The 19647-nt window shown below is 47.6% G+C and overlaps 8 protein-coding genes across 8 annotated transcripts; 6 read left to right on the top strand and 2 right to left on the bottom strand.

Moving 5' to 3' along the window:
• Nucleotides 1-107: 107 nt before the first annotated feature.
• BGW36DRAFT_166334 (putative vesicle-mediated transport protein Vid24) lies at nt 108-1832 on the top strand. The gene is made up of 4 exons (XM_046209609.1): nt 108-976; nt 1032-1182; nt 1249-1606; nt 1662-1832. The coding sequence occupies exons 1-4, from the start codon at nt 545-547 to the stop codon at nt 1726-1728; spliced, it is 1008 nt and encodes a 335-aa protein (XP_046072047.1). The 5' UTR covers nt 108-544; the 3' UTR covers nt 1729-1832.
• Nucleotides 1833-2629: 797 nt separating this feature from the next.
• On the bottom strand, nt 2630-6777 carry BGW36DRAFT_359141 (putative MAP kinase; the record flags this gene model as incomplete). The annotated part of the gene is made up of 2 exons (XM_046214043.1): nt 2630-4934; nt 4991-6777. 2 exons carry the CDS (start codon nt 6775-6777, stop codon nt 2630-2632), a joined length of 4092 nt encoding a protein of 1363 aa, XP_046072046.1.
• An 846-nt stretch (nt 6778-7623) lies between these two features.
• BGW36DRAFT_461350 (uncharacterized protein) lies at nt 7624-8994 on the top strand (the record flags this gene model as incomplete). The annotated part of the gene is made up of 4 exons (XM_046222129.1): nt 7624-8003; nt 8058-8168; nt 8218-8358; nt 8406-8994. 4 exons carry the CDS (start codon nt 7624-7626, stop codon nt 8635-8637), a joined length of 864 nt encoding a protein of 287 aa, XP_046072045.1. The 3' UTR covers nt 8638-8994.
• Nucleotides 8336-8994, top strand: BGW36DRAFT_378488 (uncharacterized protein). Its single transcript, XM_046216114.1, has one exon. The coding sequence runs from the start codon at nt 8645-8647 to the stop codon at nt 8879-8881; it is 237 nt and encodes a 78-aa protein (XP_046072044.1). The 5' UTR covers nt 8336-8644; the 3' UTR covers nt 8882-8994.
• Nucleotides 8995-11246: 2252 nt separating this feature from the next.
• Nucleotides 11247-12966, top strand: BGW36DRAFT_427309 (putative ammonium transporter; the record flags this gene model as incomplete). The annotated part of the gene is made up of 6 exons (XM_046220396.1): nt 11247-11348; nt 11404-11468; nt 11522-11776; nt 11836-12510; nt 12561-12792; nt 12847-12966. 6 exons carry the CDS (start codon nt 11247-11249, stop codon nt 12964-12966), a joined length of 1449 nt encoding a protein of 482 aa, XP_046072043.1.
• A 612-nt stretch (nt 12967-13578) lies between these two features.
• On the bottom strand, nt 13579-14007 carry BGW36DRAFT_359138 (uncharacterized protein; the record flags this gene model as incomplete). Its single annotated transcript, XM_046214042.1, has 1 exon — nt 13579-14007. One exon carries the CDS (start codon nt 14005-14007, stop codon nt 13579-13581), a length of 429 nt encoding a protein of 142 aa, XP_046072042.1.
• Nucleotides 14008-15338: 1331 nt separating this feature from the next.
• BGW36DRAFT_166069 (nuclear mRNA splicing factor-associated protein) lies at nt 15339-17001 on the top strand. The gene is made up of 6 exons (XM_046209608.1): nt 15339-15626; nt 15682-15798; nt 15872-16266; nt 16314-16422; nt 16473-16628; nt 16680-17001. Exons 1-6 carry the CDS (start codon nt 15429-15431, stop codon nt 16887-16889), a joined length of 1185 nt encoding a protein of 394 aa, XP_046072041.1. The 5' UTR covers nt 15339-15428; the 3' UTR covers nt 16890-17001.
• Nucleotides 17002-17662: 661 nt separating this feature from the next.
• Nucleotides 17663-19406, top strand: BGW36DRAFT_359136 (beta-1 and beta-2 tubulin; the record flags this gene model as incomplete). Its single annotated transcript, XM_046214041.1, has 8 exons — nt 17663-17674; nt 17777-17800; nt 17874-17899; nt 17950-17991; nt 18047-18101; nt 18151-18606; nt 18661-18995; nt 19046-19406. 8 exons carry the CDS (start codon nt 17663-17665, stop codon nt 19404-19406), a joined length of 1311 nt encoding a protein of 436 aa, XP_046072040.1.
• Nucleotides 19407-19647: the final 241 nt, after the last annotated feature.

Here is a 19647-nt window from a genome sequence, read left to right as displayed (position 1 = left end):
ATCCAAATCTGGTGCAATCGGCGTTAGGCAAGGTAACAAGCACAACTTAGGAATTGGCTTTGTGGCAAAAAATGTGTATATCAATCAATAATGTGAGGAAGAACAATGAGAAGTTCCATTCTTCTGGAATCAGCACAATTTAGGGTCCACAACTAGTATCATGTTGGAAGTGTGAAGGACACACTGAGTGCCTAGTGATAAATGATCAAGATTCCTGAATGTAGAGCTTGCCATTCAGTAGTTATTTATTCATCGACATTCACGGCCTTAAAATTTGGCGAACTGTCTGCGTAGACGTGCAAGTGATCAGCACTCGCTGAGTGGTTTTCCCCGCGATCGCATGACCAACCGTGGACGGACTGCTCTTCATCCGTTTTAGCCCAACACCACCATCGTCACCAACGCACATCGCCAAAAAGGATCTTGTTCCATTGCGGTCCTGTCCTTTGTAACTCATTTATTCCTTTGGGGTCTCTTTTATGCTTCCTGTGCTGTGTGTTTTCCAGATCGCGTGTTTCCGATGTCACATCTCTGATTTGTCCTGATGCCGACACCGAGTGACAATACTGCACAATTGACCACGAGAGCGCTTGCCGACGAAGAGCCCACCATCACGCATACAACGTGTCCGCCAGAGATAATAAGAGGGCCTACATTCTCGGTCGCGCCGGAGGAGCGTATCGCCGACGAGCATGATGTCGTAGACGAGAGGATCGCCTCGGCCGCAGGGTCGACTGAAGACAGACCATCGAGCGATGCGACATCATTGGCAATAGCCTCAATGGCAGACTCGTCTATTAAGATGGCAAACCCGGAAGAAGATGCGGCTATGACGTCCCTGAGCCCTGCCAGCGCGCCTTCAGAGAGTAGAGAGGACCAGACTATCCAATCTAGCCCGACCGTTTCTCCGACGTCATCGGTCGCATCATCAACATCTGTATCATCCTCGTTCAACTATGAGTTTTCCAATATTCGAGTACGATGCGCTCATAAGTTCTGCTTTTATTGTATAATATGCTAACCTGTGGTAGCTCCTGCCAAATCATACGTCCTCCTTTCTGCGAGCCGGAAGCAAGTTTGAAGGCACTCAACAATCAGATCACCAGGTTTATAAGGTAGACGTGGAAATTAAACATGTTGATATGGCGGAGTCATATCTATGCGGCTATCTTTGCATCCAAGGCAAGTATCCACGACCACATTCGTGCTTCACAAGCGCTTGTACTAACATATACTTCGCTTCCCCAGGACTTACCGAGGATCATCCCACATTAACGACCTTTTTCGAAGGAGAGATTATTGGCACAAAGCACACATTTCAGACTAAAAATGAAGCTTGGGGGGCTAATGAGAAAACTGACATGCAACACTGGGCCCGGTTTGAAGCGTGGAGACCCTTGGCCAAGCAGGCAAAGAAGGAGGGTTTCACGTACCGGAATATCGCTCAGCGAGAACACATATTCATGCGTTGGAAAGAGTATTTCCTTGTGCCAGACCATCGAGTTCACCAGATTTCTGGAGCAAGCTTTGAGGGCTTCTACTATATCTGTTTCAACCAGGTGCAAGGAACCGTCAGTGGTATCTATTTCCATGCGAAAAGCGAGAAGTACGACAATCCTCACAATTTATATATCAATTTTGGACACTAACTAGTCTTGTAGATATCAACAACTTGAGCTCAAGCATGTTGAAGATCATGGCTGCACGCCAGCAATCGAGTTCCGCTGAATATTGGTCGCAAAGTTAGCCAATGATTATCTTCGATATCTTTCTTGTATACTCAGCGGTGTATGGGTAGATATAAAAGACTCAAGCCCCCCCGCCTTATATATTGGCTCTGCTCTAAGAAGAAACTTCCACCCTCATCTACATCACCAACTCTTATTCCCACTTACGCAAAATACACCACGCATCCACCTTTTTAATCTTGCTTGGTATGGTCTTCATGTCTTTTTTTGGTGGCTCTGGGTTTCAGCGCGGTTGTCAACGGATATTGATACGAGGCGCTCACATGGTTTCTTTCTCAATATTGTTTCTTGGTGTGGGTTGTGGTTTAATCATATCTTCTTTTTTTTCTCTTCTTATTTCATATTCCCCTGCTCTGGGCGAATGGACATGGGTACGCATGATCAAGTAACTTCAGGTTATTTTCCTCGAACATACTCGTATTATGATGAACATGACTTGCCTCCTAGAGTTCTAGTGAGGATTTGATTTGAATTGTCATTTTCAGTTATCCGAATAAGCTAGAGTGCCTGTAAGAAAATCGGCCGTTGGAGACCTTTCTAGGGCTAATCCTTACGACCATCACAACTGGAAAGTTTTTGATACCTTCGTCTAAACTTGACATTGTATATGTACAGAAGAAGGGGAATGGTAAACATGCTTGGTTAATAATGACACATGTGCAATGGAGGAACCGGTTTTTAAGGCAGTGTTCGTGAAACACAAGGAAGAAGAATAAACATTCTAAAGAAGCCTGACACAACCGTGTATACTGTATCAAGCAACACCTAGGTGAAAACCAACGACGGACTATGAGGAAGATTACAGATTTGGTTCGGGGTATCGTGCGTGAAGGGAAATGAGAGAGGTGGGAGAGAAGAAGGAACAAGAGTCCGTCGTCGATTTACGAAAAGGTACTCGAGTTGTGGCGGCTGCTAACAGTCGAGCTAGTTGTAGTCAGGCTCCCACCATCGCTGCTGGGGGTCTGCGGCTCAACGACGACTTGGTTTCTGATGGACACAATCCATTCATGCTGTAAGAGTTCCGCTGCGGTAGGTCGCTTCATGGGGTCACGCTCAAAGCAACGGCTAAGGAAATCAATACCCATGTCACTTAGTTGGTCCCGACTGGGTAAGTGAGGTTGATTTCCCTGGGCAATGTTGTACATAATTGCCCATTCGTTGTCAAGCGATGACCAAGGACGACGGCCAGTGGCCATTTCAAGGATAACACAACCAAGGGACCAAATATCCACTGCACCTTGGCGCTCGATCAAAGTTGTCGTGTCGCCCCGAATAACTTCAGGTGACATATACATGGGCGTACCAGTCATGGTCTTTTGGTTCTTTCGTTGGGGGTCTTTTGCACCCATACCGTCTTTATAGCCGCCGGGGGTGTTGGTCAAAGCATCAGTATTAGCAACCGTCTTACCTTGACGTGCTATGATCTTAGCAGCTCCAAAGTCGACGTATTTTATCACTCCATTGTGATCCAAGAGAATATTTTCGGGTTTAATATCACGGTGGATGATACCCGCTTGGTGTAGGTATGCTAGGCCTTCCAACAATTGTAATGCGTAAACCATGATGAATGTTTCATCTTCGATACGACCATGTTCGAGCAAACCTGCCAGAGACCCTCCAGAACAGTATTCCATAAAAATATATACCTTATCACGATGAACTTCAATACCATAGTATGAGACGATATTAGGGTGGTCAAGGACTTCAAGGACGCCCATTTCATCTCTGACTTGCTGTGCAATCACTGGGATCAACTGAGGATCCTGTAGCCTGATTTCTTTGACAGCCATGAGGAAGTTGCTATCAAGATTGATCGCGGCGTATACAGAGCCAAATGTTCCACCGCCGATGAACTGGCCTTGCTGCCAGCGAAGGTTAACGTTGGTTGCAGAGGAAGATAGGACGGTGAGCGAACGATCTGCTTCATTCGAGCCTTCCAAAACTTTGCCAACGGCCTGCCGTTTGGCGTGCTCTTCAACTCGATATTCTTCCACTGTAGCAATGTGTGAGAGACGCTGGTCGCAAACAATCTTTGTTGCTTCCTCGTCACTGAGTATTCTGCCCGCACCATATCTCCTAGAACCTGTGCGGGATTCATCCAAGCGTTTGTTCTCAGCCTGTGCTGCTAGGCTTGACCTTGCACCCATAATATCGAAATGAGAAATCAAAACTGACATACAGCCAGCTACTTTAACTCGCAGTTGAGAATATTGCGTGTCATCCATTGAAAGAAGATGATTGCTAGAGGTGATGGCCATGGCAAATTCAAGTGCTGCGACTGCCCACTTGAATGTCTTTCTATCGGAGGCATCACAGTCGTCACAAATAAAAGCTACCCATTCTAGAGACAGGTCGACCAATCGAGCACTGTTCATAGCTCGTCTATTGGCATCGACATAACTTGACGATCGTTTGCCAAACTCCGTTGCAAATGCGTAGCAAGCTTGGATCAACTCAGTATTCTCGATCTCCATTTGTTTGAGTTGTTGCCTGATGATAGCAACACTATTCATAATTGTCATAGATAGCTTGAAAGATATTTTCTTGATCTTATTCAGTTCAGCGTTGACTCTTCCTAAGTTGGCTCGCTGCTCGATAGCAATATCAAGATTCAGATTCGTCAGTTGCGCCAGCTCGAGCCGCGAGTTCACCAGCCGTTGTTGGGTACCATCTGCGACGAGACGTAATTTTCCAAGGCGAACATCAGTAGGTTGCTCAAGGCCCTCTACTTCCATGACCTTGCCAACCCACGAGATTTGACGTTCAGGACGGATGACCAGGATATACGGGAAGAAGGAAGAGTCTTTTGGGGTATCCTCTTCACGGAACGAAGTTCCAAGAATAGATTGGATATCAACATGCTGATTCCACAAGGAGTGGTGGGCAATCAAATATACGCCTTTCTGCCCAACAGAGTCGTTTGAAGTTATCAAAAAATGATCTGAGATTAACAAAGCCTCGAAGAATTCCTCAGCAATATCTGCACTGAAATTGTACTCTGTCGCGTTTTCAAAAAGCTGTCGAAGGAAGCGAGAGAAACGGTAAAGCTTCCGTTGTCGAACGCGAGTCGAGTCCAATGTGCTTTTATATCGCTTGTCCATATCAAGAGGGTCCTCATCTTCACGAGGTGACAATTCACGCTCAAAGTGAATCATCAGTCGCTGCAAAGACTTGGCAGTTAAAGCGCTATTAAATAAATAGAGTTAGTGTCTAGTAAAGAATATAGTCATCACAGCAGTTACCTGAACTGTTCAGCAACCTCGATATCACCACCTTGGAGTTGACGGCCGATTTCATTAGAGAATCCCCATTCCTGTTCCAAGATTTCAGCTTCCTTGAACGTATTCTTGTTGGCATTCAACTTCCAATTGAGCAACCGGAAGTAGTACTTCATAGCATCCACCACGATGTTATCGAAGTTCTCATCAATACATGGTGGAAGATCCCAGCCAGGTTCAGGCTTTGAAATGACAAGATAACGCTGCTTAATATCGACAGCGACTTTCATAAGGATTTGAAACTGCGAAATCATCTGATCAACAAGAATTGGCGATTGTTGAGCTGGATCTTTCATTTTCTTAGCATACGAAAGACGAACACGAATAATTTCTAGTATCAATCTTGAGGGAAAGTTGATGAGGGTTAAAAGCTCCTCGATATATGGAGGCAGGTGGCGTTTAGAGAATGCTTCTGCGTTCTCAATGAGTGTATTTTTCGCTTTATTGATGACATTGCCTATCCCGTCTATCATATTATGGTTACCTTGCAGGGTCTTGAGACCATCTTCTTTCATAATACAATCCAAAAATGAACCGTCATCTGAAAGATCAGCGTTGTACACTGTTGTTCGTGGCTTGGTGAAATCGAGCTCGGCGTTACCGACCCAGCTTTGAAGAATGGCTAATTCGGTATTGATCAGAAGCGTTGTATTGTGCCAGGCCATAATAGCATCACAACTATCCCGGAATTGCTCCGAGGCAGCTCTTGGGTTGGCCGTCTGCATTTCTTTTCTTGTTGGGTAAAGATATTCGCATTTGCCGAGTTTAGCAACAACATCCTCGACCTGTTCAACAGCAGGTTTTCCGATTTCCTTTTCGCCCTTGATCTGGAAATTAATGATATCTTCAATGAGTGGACCGAGGCCAGATCGTGCATCCTCGATAAGTTTTTTCTGCAGCGGAGCGCTTCGGCCACATGTTTTTGCTCGAACACCTAGCCAAATCTCGCTGTTCATAGCAAGAGTTCGCCGTGACTCGGTCGATCCCATCAATCTTTGTTTCTCTTGCCTGACAACGTCACCCTTTAGCACGGAGGCCAACATTGCATGCCATTCTAGACGCTCTTGGTTTTTCGGGTTCTTCAGCTCTTCGAATGTGGGCTGGCTATCATTATCGGCAAGGAATAGTTGAATGTCAGGGTCATATTGATCGTCCTCGAAGGGAACTTCCGAAGAAGGAGAAGGATCGTCCACGTCTGAATCTATGCTAGGCAAACCCTGGAAATTACCGATTTGCTGATACCATCCCTGCGGATTCGCTCGTAATCGTTGAACGTAAGCTTTCTCTTGGGCTCGGTATTGGGCATTCGGGTCGCGACGGGAGCCACGTTTCGCAGACGACGAGCGACGATTGTCATTCTGAAGATTAATAAAATGTGGCGGGCGCCGCTGAGGGGCATATGTGTTCGAGGGTGTCCTTGCTGGACCTGACGGGCGCTGCAGCCTCATGTCACGATCGGACACAGCCACTCCATCCGAGAGGGGCAAATTTTCAAATGCCGGGTTTACCACCAGACTCGATCCACGAGGTCGCCCTGCTGGACGTACAGGCCACGATGCAGCATACCCAGCTGGGAGATTCCCTACAGAACCGCCGAGGGGTGGAGACGAAGCTATGGTAGCGGTCGGTTGAACGTCGAGGTCGTCCAGCTCCGAGGGGGCTCGGATCACGTAGGTCGAAGGCGAGCTGTACTCGTCATTCGAGCCGGAGCTGTCGGAGTCATTGTTCACAATGATATCTGCGGTCTCCATTGCTCACTCGTGTTTCCTGGATGCGTTTCACGTGTGGACTGTGATGCGCTGCGGAGAAGGGAAGAGTTACCGGCTGCAATACATGAGTAACAACCGGCGCGGTGCTGCCGGTAATTGCTCAAGTGCTGGGCTAAATTGGCAAAAGGAGGGATGTCTTTGTGGAACTGCAGCGTTGCAAATTTGACACGGAATGTTTAGTCGCAAGATGAGTGTTCTGCTTTTCCCCTGAGGTGTTGGCAGTTGCAACTTGCTAGATAATGACCAACTGGTAGATTGGCCCCGCCCGCGTCTCAACGCCCAATCACAGGCCGCGATTCATTCGCCCAGCCTAATTTCGTACCTGCGTAGTCATGCTGACCATTCTCTCCTCATGGTTCATTGAAATTAATCCTAACATTAATATTAATAGCAATGGAAGTAGTCAAAAAAAGAATAATTCGCCGTAAATCAACATGCGCTGATTGGTCTGTTAGCTGTTATTTCGGGAATAGTGCGTATGGAAGGAAATCTATTCGATTAGGCTTAGCGCAGTTCAGTTCCTCTTAACAAACAACAAACCCCGTCTCCGATTTCATACAGAGAATAAACAACCACGAGAAATCATGACATCGAACTATCATTCACGCCTCATTGCAGGGTTTCCAGAATGGCTTCTACAAAGGAATGCATAAACTGTGATCACTCATTCAATTTCGACCAATTCATCTCGAAGCGAATAAATCTGAAACTGTGAGGTGCCTATCATGCCGCGAGAATACAATAGGCTGTAATAAGCGTCGTAAACCCAACGCTTCTCATTCTCCATCTTCTAGATGTTCAACTACGGCACCCACTCCAAGTACAAAAATGAATGTGCAGGATCAAGGTCTACACAGCTCGGGCGACCCTATACGTGCAAATGCCCGGCGAGAAGTGCTTAGGGTTAGTCGCGCCAATCGAGCACAGAGGCGCCACGGCAAGCCAGTCTCACAGACTCCTGAGGTCACTAATACTAGTGCTGAGCATCGAATTCAGTCTGCAAGCGAGTATCTACGCCAGGCAGATGATGAAAGGGCCGCATCCGAATTGGTGCAGGCATCAGAAATGGCGCTAGATGGTCACGCCAGGGATCAGCAGCTTGCGGACTCGCCTCTTTCCTTAAGCATCGATGAGAGTGATGCCATAAAGGCTGAATCTCTTGACAGCGACTCTTTATCGTCTTTCTCTTTTCTATCTTCCGGTTCTGTGTAAGTCATTCGATTTGACAGTAGGATAATAATACTGGATACTTTGTATATTAGATCTTCCATCCCGTTGCCGTTCGTGTGCTTCCCCGGTGAACCAACCAGCTTAAGCGACGATGAGAATGTGCCAAAGGTCGAATCTGTTTCCTCTCAATCTCCCGCTGCTAAGTAAGTCGTTTGCTTCAACTGCATAAAAACAGCACTAAATGTAGTATATCTGGCCTGCCACTTCACCGCTACCAGCATCCTCCCACGGCGGTTCGCCTTTACCCTCACCTGTGCCACACTCTCCGCGCTCTCTCACGCCTACGTCTGTTCCTGCCGACATGCCTGTCGCCTCGACAACGTTTATTGCCGAGTACGTAGCTCGCTGCTATCAGAAAGGTTATACTGACATGAGTATAGACCGATACTCACTCCTCCGGCGACCTCTGGCCTCCGTGTTCTCCAGGCTGAGTTCGATAGGTCTCAAATTGCTGATCAACCCCGCGTTCCGTGGTCATGGTCCACCACGGGCAAAAAATGTAAAGAACCTTATAAACCCACGACAAAAGGTAAATGGTGGTTTGATTGGGCTCATGAGCATGAAGGTAGTTTGTCGGTGATCAGTAACATTGGGAGAAATCATAGAGACTGAGCTTGGTATGCAATTATTTGGTGAAGAAAGGTGCATTCATTGCCAGAGGATGGATTATGAGTGCTGGGTTTTCACTGTAAAGGGTCGTCTACAAGTGGCAAATCCTGGGAGTGCATGCACTCGTTGCCGCACGAGTCCAGGTGCTGATGGCTGTAGTTTGTCTAATCGGCGGCCGCGGCTTATATCCAATAATAATAATAATAGACCTCGCCTTCCACCCTGGGCCTTGCTACCGAAGGGTTGAGATCCTAGCCTAAGTCGAGTGCCTGCGTGCTACAGTGCGTAGTCATGCTTATTATTCTTTCCACTTCAGTCAATAATGATAATAATGATAATACCAAGAGTATTTGGTTCCACTCCACATCTCGACTTTTACAGGCACAGAAATACCCGAAGGAATACAACTGGCTATCGCTTTCGTGGTCATGTAATCGATTACAAGACCCACTGGTCTCAAGCTAGTCCTGGTCATATGCCGATCCCCCGTGTTCAAAATTAACATTTAACTGAGTAGGGAATAGAGATGACTGTTGAAAGAGTGTATAAGCACATGAGTTCTGGCTAAGTTCATATGTTCATCGAACAGAAGACGCCGAAGAGAATTGTTCCGTTGTCTATAGAGAAATACCACGTAATTAGATTTGCTATAGTATTGCAGAATTGGGCGGTGGGTACCAGTTGGCACATATTTACCACAGAAATCAGTTAAAATTTCCTCAGAGAGGCCGTTTGATTAAACCCACGACTGAATATCTTCCTTACTTTCAACTCTGGCCAGTTACATCAATTGATGCTCTCAGTATATGGACTCGCTATACCACACCAAAATGCACATGTAAGAAAACGACGGTTAACATTTCGGGTGCACGGTTTTAGGAAAGTAATATATAGTCGTATATTACGACAGTCTATGACTACCGTGGTATGTCTCTCCGGGCCTACAATTGGACGCAGCCACTTATAGCAAGGCTCCCTCAGGGTTTATTCATTGCCGGACATATTCTGGCACATTAGGGGTTCGAGCACACGACACTCCATGCCAAGGAAATACCATTTTAATGCATGAGTTATTTACTCGATAGGCGTGTTTCACAATATCTACGGTCGCCTACTAATTGGTATAGGATTCTCGGTTATTTATACCGCAAGTAATGATTCTGTGGAATCGGTAGCTACATACATGACTGCTGTGGGCACAAATAAAAAGTAAATTTTCAAACAGCGAGAGTGGATCAAGTATATAGAAACTAGATGCATAAGAAAGAGAGTAAATCCCGAAGAAACCCCATTGGCTGCACATAGTCCTATTTGACTGTGATCGTGATGATTTTTATGGTTCTTGCATAGTGACATCATATCAAAGAAATAGTATTTAAATTGGGTGACAAATTCGATTGCCTCATGTTAGAAGTACTCTGAACCGCAAACGTAGGTATCCAAATAGATAATAATAAGATTATTACCCCATATTCTCCGTGATAGTTATCTCTACTATTATTACTCCATAAGTTACCACATAGGTAATGACAAGATAGGATGTATATTTTAAGTTTACTAACAAAACACGCCAAGACAAAGCGACGCGCCCCGCCAATCATGGAGACGAGGCTTATCTCTGGTCGATCCCGGCGCTGATTGGCCACGGCGGAAAAAGTTACTTTTCCGCAGATACAATAGAATTTATGAATAATTTACTAATATGGAAGGGAATAATCGGGATGTGAAGAAGAATGCAGGATAATTAGTAATAACAACAGGCACGGAAAGCATAACAGAAGGAGCATAACAGAAGGGAGCATAACAGAGTGCATGTATTAATATTACTATGTGGATGGAGATCGAGACCGAGTCGCATGGAGTGAATCTGGTGTTGTTCTCCACGATCGAATTGCTTACCTTATTGCATAAAAAGATCTAGAATACTCCGTGCTGGTATTATTTATAAATCGTATTGGTAGTAAAAGTACTCTGTAATAGAAAAATATAATGGTTTCCATGCAGATAGCAGGGGACTAATCAGAAGCCTGATTGGCCGAGATAGGGAGATAAGCCGCAGGTTCGCCTTCCACTCTCTTCCTAATCTCGTCTCGCATGTACCAGCCAGGTACCATCGCGCCTATCACCGCAACGTGGACATGCACCCTGGGCAACAGCGGTGGCACACCGCAGCCGCGCTTCCCACCGAATAAGGGTGAAAAGGGGAAGAAGGAACATCGCGGAACAGCAGCTGTCCGAGAATGATAGACCCTGCGACTACTTGGGACTAGCGATGCCAACCAAATATCCGATACCTAGTCCGCACCCCCAACTTTGCTAGCCAGAGTGGCGCCTATCAGCCTGGCGACGCCATTGGCCTCTCAATGCGATTCATCATGGCTTGCTCTGTTATCTCTTGGCACGCCTGCGGGTCAGCCTGGTCCGTCGCGATGCATGCCATGCCCACCGATCCCGCTCCGGGCGTCTAAGTATATCTAGTATATCTTCTGCCTCCTGCCATCTTGCTCTTCCTCCTGTCAAGTGCGCCATCGAACCGTGCAACTAGAAGTGCTCGTACCCGCAGCTCTTCACCTCCTAAGGACAGGACAACCACAACCAGACGCTGCCTCATCATGTCAGACTCCAGTTCTGACTTTGTGCCGCTGGTCCCTTACAATGGCACCATTGCAACCGGCGGCGATTCCTTGAACCAGGATCTCAATGTCTACTACAATGTGTGTGCCCGAGCCTCCCTTGGTTCCACCACCGATGAACTAACAGAGATCACAGGCTGGTGATATTGCATGGGTCATCACCTCGTCCGCCCTCGTCTTGCTCATGATTCCGGGTGTTGGGTAAGACGCCGCTCGCCGCAACCACAGCATAACAATCGTCTAACATGATGCAGTTTCTTCTACTCTGGTCTTGCTCGCCGCAAGTCTGCCCTTTCCCTCATCTGGCTGTCGGTCATGTCCGTCGGCGTGATTTCCTTTCAATGGTTTTTCTGGGGTTATTCACTGGCCTTTTCCCACTCGGGTGGCAAGTACATTGGCGACCTGAGCAACTTTGGTTTCAAGGATGTCCTAGCCCAGCCTTCGGTGGGAAGCACCAAGGTTCCCGACCTATTGTTTGCCATCTTCCAGGGCATGTTCGCTGCTATCACGTAAGTCTTCCACCACGCGCCTCTAATGTCACCAATAAATGCTGACAGTGTGTCTCCAGCGTTGCCCTCGCCGTCGGTGCCGTTGCTGAACGTGGCCGCATGCTTCCGTGTGTCGTGTTCATGTTCGTCTGGTCTACTGTCATCTACGACCCAATTGCCTGCTGGACATGGAACTCATCTGGCTGGGTGTTTCAACTGGGAGGTCTCGACTTTGCTGGTGGTACCCCTGTGCATATCTCGTCTGGTGCCGCTGCCCTCGCATACTCGCTCATGCTCGGCAAACGCCGTGGTCATGGAACCCACGAACTGAACTACCGCCCACACAACGTCACTCACGTCGTGATAGGAACCGTCTTCCTCTGGGTCGGATGGTTCGGTTTCAATGCAGGCTCTGCCCTGAGCGCCAATCTCCGTGCTGTCATGGCTGCCGTCGTCACCAACTTGGCTGCTTCTGTTGGTGGTGTGACCTGGTGTCTCCTTGATTACCGCTTGGAGAAGAAGTGGTCGACCGTTGGTTTCTGCTCCGGTGTTATTGCTGGTCTCGTTGCCATCACCCCCGCCTCTGGCTTTGTCCCAGCTTGGTCTGCTGTTATCTTTGGTATTGTCGGCGCTGCCGCCTGCAACTACGGCACCAAGCTCAAATATCTCCTACGTGTCGACGATGCTCTCGACATCTTCGCTGTCCATGCCATTGGCGGTTTCGCCGGCAACCTTCTCACGGGCCTGTTTGCTGCGTATGTCATTCCAAAGCAATAAATCATACAAAAAACTAACTATCAAACAGTGACTACATCGCCCACCTCGACGGAGTCACCGTCATCCCCGGAGGCTGGCTCAACCACCATTACATCCAACTTGCCTACCAACTCGCCGACTCCGTGACCGGGTTCGCCTACTCATTTGGCGGTACATGCATCATTCTTTTGATCATGAACTTCATCCCCGGCCTTACTCTTCGATCCACCGAGGAAGACGAAATCATGGGCATTGACGATGCCGAAATTGGCGAATTCGCTGTAAGTTTCTTCCATCTCAACTCGCCTCGAAACTTGATACTAACCATCTCGCAGTATGATTATGTCGAAATCACCCGTGACGTGATCGGGTCGTCTGAGGGCTCTGTTGTTCCATCTGGCAAGGCATCCATCAGTTCTGATGCCGAGCGTGCAATCCAAGAAACCAAAGCTTAGATCTTTTCTCCTTTTCTTTCCCTACTGGCGATACCAAAAACTTTGTTTTGGTTGCGTGTAACTTGGGTATGTTAGTCGTTCATTGTTACTCATATATTCTCTTTTAATTGCCCTCCCTTCCTGTGGATAGATACCCTGATGAAGCACATAGAAAGTACAAATAAAGTCTTCAACATAGCATTTGAAAAATACGTGTACTAAGGCTAGTCTAGAATTTGGTGTAGCGGCTAATTGTCATGTCACTGGTCGCTTAATCAATATATATGTATCAATTCATTTGGTAAAGATATCGTATATTCATGTCTCTGGTCTAGAGTACATATGTAATTGATGTGGTTATAACTACAAATCTTTTGACCATTTGAAGGACAAGCACGCTACTTAACTGACACAGTAGTACTGTAGTATTAGTACATGTACCACGTAAGCAAAATATCAGTATAATTCGCAAGAAACCCAAAGCTCTCCTGCCTAAACCATCCTTCAGAAGAGCCGAGCGATCCGCAAAGATCTGCAGCAAGTCCCGTCTCTGACTCTACACAGGCCATTCTGGATAGTCAGTACTTGTGCCATTGTTCGAATCTAGGTTATACGAAACGAGTAATAGTAGCCTTACATGCTCTTGGCTGCGTAGTTGGGTAGGATTCCGTTGAAAACTTGCATCATGTCGCTGCTGTCAAGGGTGCCCAGGACCGGGGTTCCGTAGTCATAGCTGGACAGATACGACCATGCCGGCATGCATGGATGAGCGGCTAGTGCGGACTGCAGAAATGTACGCCAGGTTAGTGTGAAGAGAAGGTCGCCGACGACAGAGGCGAGCAGTTTGAAGCCGGGGTTTAGTTCGTTGAAGAATCCCGTGTGGTAAGGTGAGCTGTCAGAGGCTGAAGAGCTGCATGTTTTGACTGGCGTTTGGATTGTCTCCACAGAAGCTGTAGGGTAGAAGATTGATGAGATGTATGTGGCTAGCTTGTCGCTTGTGGTCACGTTCGATTGGAATAAGGAGAATAAGTTGCCTTCGTACTCTTGGCCCCCGATAATCATTGGTACGGCCGCATAGGCTTATCGGGTAGAATGACTCCATCTGAGAATAGTATATATGAGACTGCGATACCATTATATGATAGCAAGCTCAGGGCCGATTGACGGCATCTGCAAAGTCGTGTAGCTAAGCCCTCGTAGGCTGGTAAGAGAGTCCATAGCATTTGAACGTCCGGCTGCAGCGACCACCCGATCATACATTTTCTGTGGCTTGCGCAAATCGATCGACACCGTTGGCATGATACTGTTAGAGTCCATAATCGCGCCTCGAACAACGGTCACCACTTGTACGTGTTATTGCCACCGTACAGGGCCATTTGATTAAAAACCGATACCGATACCGAGCCCACCGACACGCCCCAAATAGTCACAAGATCTGGATCTCCGCCAAATGATTCGATATTGCCGGCTACTCTTTCCAATCCCATTCGTTAATCGAGCAGGCTGAGATTAAATGCGCGGTTTTGTAAGATGTCTTTTCCGGCTAGGAAGCCGAAGCCAAGATACTTATCATTTCATAGTATAAGCAATATTGTCCTTTAGGTGTAGAATCGTGACATACCATTGATGGCCATCTAAACTCAAACGGTGCTCCATATACATAAAATAAGACTGGTGGTCTCACATTAGTAGTTTAGCAAATAAGAAGCAATGATAAAATTGTGTCGGTATTCTTCATGATGCAAGACTTGCTTTATATTGATAGGCTAAGTTGAAGAATTGCCTTGATATCGGGTTGATCATTGATGTAATTGAGAGCATCAATTGATGTCTTGGCATAATGAAACGCATCCTCGGCAGATGTTTAGCAATCTCTGCTGGAAGAGTTCCTGAAGAGTTTGGCATATACACAGAAATTCCTCCAATCTTGGAAGGAACCAAATATCCCATGCCTCGCTACAAGGCACGTTGGTCGTAGCTGGAGCCGTAGCCGAGGATCTGGGTGTCTTTACATCTCACCGCCGATCTAAAGATGAGTATATGTTATGATTCTCGGTTGTGGGATCCATAGTACCGATGGTAACATGTCAAAATGGCAAAAGAGTGTTATTCTGACCGACATGTACCGTACATCAGCGCTTCAATGGAACGAAAATGTCGATTCAACTGCACATTAGAACGCTGAATACATGAGTTTCGGACAGCAATGGATAGTGGATTAAAATTATCCATTGACTTGATAAAAACATCACTTTGATCCTTCAAATGTTGTCTGGGTTGAGACGTCTCGATGTCATTTTGATCATTTCGTGGGGAAAGGACCGGCCCCACCAGGCAGCAATCCAGCCAGTCAACGTAACGGCGGCCTCCAAGCTTGACGATGCGTCGTACTACTTGACAGTTCCATGCGTCGTCGACGATTGTATCTCCATCCTCTACACTAACTACTACACTCGGCACTCGCACAGTCTACCCCCGCCAGCATGTCGCTGCGCAACCCGGACAATGCGCCGCCGTCAACAAGAGGAGAGGAATCCGCCGGTGGCTTTCCTCAAGACCCCTCAGAGTTCGACAACGACCCGCGAATATCATTCTCGAGGCTTGACAACAAATTCATCCTAGAAACTGAAGATGGACAGGAGTTTGAGTATGACACTGCGCTGAAACGATGGGTGCAAGCCGTATGTTTTTCCTTCCCATTCTCTACAGGGGCCAGGCTAATTGCGATCTGATCAGGTCGATGATGCGCTCCTTGAACAACAGCGAGAAGCCTACAGAGTCGAAGGGGTTGATGATGATGAGACAGTTACGGGTTCACAGCTGAAAAAGAAACGTAAAACGCTGGGAGATGATGTGAGCTGATATTTCATTCTGGTGTTCAGACTCCATCTAAATACTTGATCTAACATTTTTGATTCCACGACAGAACGGACAGAAACAGAAGAAAGCTCGAGTAAACACAGCGGTATATGTTACGTCCATACCTCTCAATGCGACGTTAGAGGAGATCAACGATGTCTTCTGCAAATGCGGCGTCATCGCCGAGGAAATCGATAGTGGCCGACCGCGAATCAAAATGTATCTGGATGATGGTGGAAAATTCAAGGGCGAGGCCCTAGTTGTCTACTTCCGGCCAGAATCAGTAAATCTGGCAATTCAGATGCTTGACGACACCAACTTTAGATTGGGAGAGGCCGGACCCCAAGGCACGATGAAGGTGCAAGTCGCAGACTTTTCGTTTAAGAGCCAGCAAGACGTGCCAACTAGCATCAGCAACCGGGACAAAAAAAAGATCATAAAGAGAACACAAAAACTCAACAAGTATGTCTCCATTAAAAGTTTGATGGGTTAGTACTGACAATCGATAGCAAACTTGCGGATTGGGACGATGACGACCCATCTACGCTGCCAGATACCAGCTCTCGATGGAGCAAGGTGGTGGTTTTAAAGCATATGTTTACACTGGCAGAAATTGAGGTATGGGACTATTCACACCGGCGCAGGGAAGGGACTGACAATCGGAACAGAAGGATCCTGCTGCAATTCTCGATATCAAGGAAGATATCCGTGACGAGTGTTCGAAACTGGGCGAGATTACGAATGTTGTTCTTTATGATCAAGAGCCCAATGGAGTAGTCACCGTGCGCTTCAGTGATCCTGACGCAGCCAGACAATGCGTCAAAGTGAGTGTTTCTACTTTAAGAGCTGCTGAGATCCTTACTAAATGACTTTAGGTCATGGGAGGGAGGTATTTTGGAGGAACACAAGTCGAGGCGTATATTGCCGACGGATCCGAGAAGTTTAAGAAAACCAACGAAAGGCGGGCTGCTCTTGAAGACATGGCCGAAGGACGCGATGAAGAAGACGATCGGCTCGAAGGGTTTGGCTCTTGGCTCGAGAACCAACAGGAAAGCGAGCGCGTTGTGGAAAATACTGCTAGGTAGAGAACACGATGGTGTTGACTTAATGAATCACGACTTGGGCCAGTTGATAGTTGGTATTTTGATATGGGTTAAGACGACCTCATACGTATTAATATATGTATAGAGAGTTACCGCATTAACTCGCATCCTATTGCTTAAATATTGGCTTTCCAGCATCACACTGGTGACAGAGAACTAGGTGACTGAGCCAATTTCTCATCCAGTCAGCTCGCAAACACCTGGTACTAGCTGCAAAGCCTAACGTCGACTAAGTCAGCGAGCCAGCAAGCTGGTGGCCAGAGCTGGTGGGGCCGCGCGATCAACAGCTGGTCTTGTACCAGGCGGGCATGGCGTGTTGTTCTTTTTTTCTCTTCGTGTTGTGCACATGAACTCGTCAGGTGGGTGTGGACCGATGAAGACGGGAATTGGAGACGTGATGTCGAACAGGTCATTCATATGTGTATGAATATCAACAACAACAACAATAATATAAGAACCATGGGGAAAAAAGAGGAGGTTCCTGACCAACCTGCCCGCGCTAGGCCCAGACAGGTCAGGCGGAGCCCCTATCGCGGGTCGGCGAGGCAGCCTGAGGCAGCGCGGCGCCTGTGTTGACGCCCGCACAACAAATGCACCACACTAGCCTGTTGCTTCCTTCCTGACCGCTCAACTGTCCCCAACCCAACCCAACTTCTCTCTTGCTTCTCCTCCTTCCTCCCCCAGACTCTCGTCAGTTCATCTCGCTCTGTCTATCTCTCTATTCCCATTCCACGTCCAACCACCCCCTATCCAAAATGCGTGAGATTGTAAGTCCCGTCTACTGCGACGCGTCCCGTAACCCCTGACGGTTACCCCCCACTTCTTTTTCTGTATGTGCTGGCTTTGCTAATTCACCACGACTTGAACAGGTTCACCTCCAGACCGGCCAGTGCGTAAGTAACGCGTTCCCTCCGCTCTCGAATTGAATATAGGTAGGGCTGGAAATGCTGAATGTCTTGTTCGTAGGGTAACCAAATTGGTGCTGCTTTCTGGTTCGTCCGATATCAGAACCCTAATCAAAACATGAACTGACCTGTTGTAGGCAAACCATCTCTGGCGAGCACGGCCTCGATGGCTCCGGCGTGTGAGTGATAGGACTGGATGTGAATAGCAGGAAAACTTATCTGACGTGTTTTCAGTTACAATGGCTCCTCTGACCTCCAGTTGGAGCGTATGAACGTCTACTTTAACGAGGTGCGTGTTGAAAAGGCCATCCGACTAGACATGAACTAATATCATCCAGGCTAGTGGCAACAAGTACGTTCCTCGTGCCGTCCTCGTCGACTTGGAGCCCGGTACCATGGACGCTGTGCGCGCCGGTCCATTCGGTCAGCTTTTCCGTCCCGACAACTTCGTCTTCGGCCAGTCTGGCGCTGGTAACAACTGGGCCAAGGGTCACTACACTGAGGGTGCCGAGCTCGTCGACCAGGTCATCGATGTTGTCCGTCGTGAGGCCGAAACCTGTGACTGCCTCCAGGGTTTCCAGATCACCCACTCCCTCGGTGGTGGTACCGGTGCCGGTATGGGTACCCTTTTGATCTCCAAGATCCGTGAGGAATTTCCCGATCGCATGATGGCCACCTTCTCGGTTGTTCCTTCTCCCAAGGTCTCTGACACCGTCGTTGAGCCTTACAACGCTACTCTTTCCGTTCACCAGCTCGTTGAGCACTCCGATGAGACTTTCTGCATTGACAATGAGGTGCGCCGATAGTAAGATATCTATTTAGTATGACCGGATATTGACTTGCTCTAGGCTCTTTACGACATCTGCATGCGCACATTGAAGTTGTCCCAACCATCGTACGGTGACTTGAACCACCTCGTCTCCGCCGTCATGTCTGGTGTCACTACCTCGCTGCGTTTCCCTGGTCAGCTTAACTCTGATCTGCGCAAGTTGGCCGTTAACATGGTTCCTTTCCCTCGTCTGCACTTCTTCATGGTCGGCTTCGCTCCTTTGACCAGCCGTGGTGCTCACTCTTTCCGTGCCGTCACCGTTCCTGAATTGACCCAGCAGATGTACGACCCTAAGAACATGATGGCCGCTTCTGACTTCCGCAATGGTCGTTACCTCACATGCTCTGCTCTTTTGTATGTTGCTTCTATGAAATAGAGACAAACACGTACTAACTAGGTTTTAGCCGTGGTAAGGTCTCCATGAAGGAAGTCGAGGACCAGATGCGCAATGTCCAGAACAAGAATAGCAGCTACTTCGTTGAGTGGATCCCCAACAACGTCCAGACTGCTCTCTGCTCCATTCCCCCTCGTGGTCTTAAGATGTCCGCCACCTTTGTCGGAAACTCCACCGCTATCCAGGAGCTGTTCAAGCGTGTCGGTGACCAATTCACTGCCATGTTCCGTCGCAAGGCTTTCTTGCATTGGTACACTGGTGAGGGTATGGACGAGATGGAGTTCACTGAGGCTGAGAGCAACATGAACGACTTGGTTTCTGAGTACCAGCAGTACCAGGATGCCTCCATTTCTGAAGGCGAGGAGGAATAGTAAGTCTACTTTCCGTCCGATTAGCGAATTATTCATACTAACACCAGACCTTACAGCGGTGAGGAGGAACTTCCTCTCGAGGGAGAAGAGTAAATGTTGATTATAACTGACGATTCGCCATGCTCGCAATAATACCCTCTGGTTCATGTCTTCCTTCTGTTCGTGCCAAAATCTGGCTGATAGGCAGTCCCAGCAAATCAGCAAGCATTCTTTTGTTTGATCGGCATATGACCACCGATCT

The sequence above is a fragment of the Talaromyces proteolyticus genome (genome assembly GCF_021365285.1).
Source record: "Talaromyces proteolyticus strain PMI_201 chromosome Unknown BGW36scaffold_6, whole genome shotgun sequence".
Lineage (NCBI taxonomy): Eukaryota > Fungi > Ascomycota > Eurotiomycetes > Eurotiales > Trichocomaceae > Talaromyces > Talaromyces proteolyticus.
Note: the sequence above shows the minus strand (reverse complement) of the source record. Positions and strands in the feature narration are given on the sequence as shown.

What these genes read in the sequence shown, in the direction of transcription:
- BGW36DRAFT_166334 (XM_046209609.1), top strand. Translation starts at nt 545, where the DNA reads ATGCCGACACCGAGTGACAATACTGCACAATTGACCACGAGAGCGCTT. An exon ending in CGGCTATCTTTGCATCCAAG is followed by an intron (nt 1,183 to 1,248) that starts GCAAGTATCCAC and finishes TCGCTTCCCCAG; the next exon opens with GACTTACCGAGGATCATCCC. An exon ending in TTCCATGCGAAAAGCGAGAA is followed by an intron (nt 1,607 to 1,661) that starts GTACGACAATCC and finishes CTAGTCTTGTAG; the next exon opens with ATATCAACAACTTGAGCTCA.
- BGW36DRAFT_378488 (XM_046216114.1), top strand. Translation starts at nt 8,645, where the DNA reads ATGCAATTATTTGGTGAAGAAAGGTGCATTCATTGCCAGAGGATGGAT.
- BGW36DRAFT_166069 (XM_046209608.1), top strand. Translation starts at nt 15,429, where the DNA reads ATGTCGCTGCGCAACCCGGACAATGCGCCGCCGTCAACAAGAGGAGAG. An exon ending in GTAAAACGCTGGGAGATGAT is followed by an intron (nt 15,799 to 15,871) that starts GTGAGCTGATAT and finishes ATTCCACGACAG; the next exon opens with AACGGACAGAAACAGAAGAA. An exon ending in TTACACTGGCAGAAATTGAG is followed by an intron (nt 16,423 to 16,472) that starts GTATGGGACTAT and finishes CAATCGGAACAG; the next exon opens with AAGGATCCTGCTGCAATTCT.